The sequence below is a fragment of the Sinocyclocheilus grahami genome, unplaced genomic scaffold (genome assembly GCF_001515645.1).
Source record: "Sinocyclocheilus grahami isolate Dianchi unplaced genomic scaffold, SAMN03320097.WGS_v1.1 scaffold234.1, whole genome shotgun sequence".
NCBI lineage: Eukaryota > Metazoa > Chordata > Actinopteri > Cypriniformes > Cyprinidae > Sinocyclocheilus > Sinocyclocheilus grahami.
In genome coordinates, this window is record NW_015505413.1 from 1248705 (window position 1) to 1250016 (window position 1312).

At 37.2% G+C, this 1312-nt stretch overlaps 1 protein-coding gene across 1 annotated transcript in view; it reads right to left on the bottom strand.

Moving 5' to 3' along the window:
* lhcgr (luteinizing hormone/choriogonadotropin receptor) overlaps positions 1-1173 on the bottom strand; it is a 30086-nt gene extending 28913 nt beyond the window's left edge. The window contains 1 exon segment of the mRNA XM_071582421.1: positions 728-1173. Within this exon segment, the coding sequence (XP_071438522.1) occupies positions 728-882 (155 nt within the window). The 5' untranslated portion in view covers positions 883-1173.
* Between the last annotated feature and the right edge of the window lie 139 nt (positions 1174-1312).

Consider the following 1312-nt stretch of genomic DNA (forward strand, 5'->3'; position numbering starts at 1 on the left):
TATATATATATATATATATATATATATATATATTTGAATTATGAAATTGTGTTAAAGTAAAAAATAAAAATTATTTATTACCGATTCTGATTTGAATAGGATACATTTGAAATATGAAATTGTATTCAAGTAAAAAAAAGCTGTCTTTCATTTCATATCTATCCTTAAAATGCATAAAGAACTAAATAATGGCAAAAAAATGTATAACAGAAAGAAAAGCAGTTACAAAACACTTAAACATAAATCCTCAAAAATGTAAAATGTACATTACGTAGAGTAAATAAATATTAAGTTATTGTTTTGCTGATAAATTGTATAACATTACAACATATTGAATGTATGTGACAACCTGCACCAACCTGACTATGAAAAATCTATGTGAAGTATGATATTATCAATGTGACAACTTGCCCCGGTCTCCCATATACATAATATCACGGGGTGGGTGAATGGTGTGGAACCAATTTTCACTCAGAAATATATTGAATTAAACGTGAAATTTTTAGGTATAAGTATTTTCCTGTAAAACGTACCTACTCCAAAAATCTTTCAGCATCGAAAAATATTGTATTTTTTTAATTTAAAGTAAAAGCAAAAGCAAAAGCACAAGTCCCAATCAATTAGGCTAATGCAATAATGACGGACAGTTTGGTACCGAGTATAATATGCCTTTAATGTCAGGTTAAACGTGAGCTATAAGATGATGAGATAGATGTAGTGTGCTTACAGTCTGCTGTGAGTCGTGCTCTTCAGGCTCTCCGTCGCGCTGTTACAGGTGATGCTCTTCTGAGAACAGCGACAGATCTCCGGACACACGAAACACACACCGCCGCAGAAAGACATCAGCAGAGGAGAAACGAGCAGCAGGAGGCATCTCCACATCGTCTCGTGATGTTTTTGCCTTCTTTAAAACGGTCAAGTCCACTTTCCTTTCGCCGGGTTTCTGGCTGGTACTGACGGGAATTAAATGCGCTTATCGCCGATTCCTCGAGTGGGTTACATTTTTATGAGATTGTTAGGCGAATGATTTAAAGTTCCTAGCCTGATAGTGCAGTATATACACAGTACTTGTTCACAGTCCTTTCAGAGGATCGGGTCTGGGAGGAGAGCTCACAGATAAACTGTTACGGTTGTCTTCTTGAGTCATATCAGAAATAATACGCGCTGCGCCTGGCCCGTCAAACTGACCAAGTAGACACAACCCACACACACACACTCACACACTCTCTCTCTCTCTCTCTCACACACACACACTCACACACACACTCACACACACACACACACACACACACACACACACATACACACACAC